This window comes from Rhagoletis zephyria, unplaced genomic scaffold (assembly GCF_001687245.7).
Source record: "Rhagoletis zephyria isolate East Lansing unplaced genomic scaffold, Rhagoletis_zephyria_1.1 Rzeph_scaffold_00478, whole genome shotgun sequence".
NCBI classification, from domain to species: Eukaryota; Metazoa; Arthropoda; class Insecta; order Diptera; family Tephritidae; genus Rhagoletis; species Rhagoletis zephyria.
In genome coordinates this window covers 166,367-167,862 of record NW_016157562.1, presented here as the reverse complement: position 1 = coordinate 167,862, position 1,496 = coordinate 166,367, and the positions used below count along the sequence as shown (strand labels likewise).

At 35.6% G+C, this 1,496-nt stretch overlaps 1 protein-coding gene across 1 annotated transcript; it reads left to right on the top strand.

Annotated features, from left to right (window-relative positions):
- Positions 1-499: 499 nt before the first annotated feature.
- LOC108359848 (lysozyme D-like) lies at positions 500-889 on the top strand. The gene has a single exon (XM_017611920.1). The coding sequence runs from the start codon at positions 503-505 to the stop codon at positions 887-889; it is 387 nt and encodes a 128-aa protein (XP_017467409.1). The 5' UTR covers positions 500-502.
- Positions 890-1,496: the final 607 nt, after the last annotated feature.

Here is a 1,496-nt window from a genome sequence, read left to right as displayed (position 1 = left end):
CAAGTGTATGTAAATCTTTTTTTTTTATAAAACAACAAAAAATATATTTGGCGCCACGGCATCCATGGTCGAATGAAACCCGATTCGAAACGAAAGAAATAAAATGACCGCTTTTTTCTTGAAAATACTTTTTAAATTGAAAAAGAGAACTCGCTACCAAAACAATTTTTCATTAATCTAATCAATTTAAATGCATTTCCAAGTAAAAACAAACATGTAAGTATGTACCACCAAGTAGACGCATCAAAGATAGATATTCAAAATGGAATGCACGATATGAATTATTTGAAGTACCTAACAAAAGATTTTTTCCAACAGTCATTACTCTGTTATTGATGCACGGAATAAGTAAATGCGCTTATCAATCCCTAGACGTCGCCGTGAATAAATATACTCGCGCGAGCTGTAAAAACCACTGAATTGCCACACCCAACCTTCAGTTCGTCTGAGCCATCAGTACTCTTAATAACTAATTAGTTAATATGAAAAAAAAATAGTTAACATGAAAATCTACGCCGTATTGCTGATCGCTTTGGCAATAGCCGCACCTGCTTTCGGCGTTGTCCTGAACCGTTGTTCATTGGCCCATGAGATGCCGCGTCTGGGTGTTCTAAGGGATAAGTTGGCACGCTGGGCTTGTATTGCTGAACAAGAGAGCTCCTACCGCAGCGACGTCATCGGTCCCACCTACAACGATGGCTCTCATGATTATGACATCTGCCAAATCAATGATTACTTTTGGTGTCAACCTGCCAGTGGACTCTTCTCCTACAATCAATGCCATGTCGGTTGCAATGAACTACTGATGTCGTGTTTCGAGCCCTGTATTAATTTAAAAAGGGGCTCAAACAATTACTCCCCAATTAAAAATTGTTTTGTTAAACTTTGATTTGAAATGCTTGATATTTGCTGGCAGGCTATCACAAAAAACGTATTGCATACGAAAAATATGTTCATAAATAGCTCATAGATATGGAATTTTACTTTTAAATTGGTCAGAGTTAACTTTTCATTTTTAGTTTAGGTGTGTTCGATGACAAAATTTTTTATTCATTTAAATCTCTTTGCTTTCTTTCCGAAAAATGTTAGTAGATTTTTAGCCTTTGTTGTTAAAAATGGTATGAAATAAAATACAGCTTAAAAGTTGGTAGATCTACAAATAAAGTGGAATAGTCCGTGCACTGGACCTTAGGCAATGTGCAACCTTTCGCACAAACATGTATTCATAATCGTTACCTGCGATGCAAAATAAGCCGAAACAAACATCTTCAACTGAAATGCAAAAATCCCTAACTAACAATTTTTTTTTTTGCATTTAAGTTGACGATATATACATACATACATACCCTGACAACCAAAGTTCCCAAAATCTGTTAGAGTATCCGATTTGAGAACCGATTTTTTTACGAATCTGCAAAGAAAATTATATGAAGCGGTTGGCACGAGCTCGTAAAGAAATTTTTGTACACTTTCTTTAAAAAAAAATCTGCGAAAAG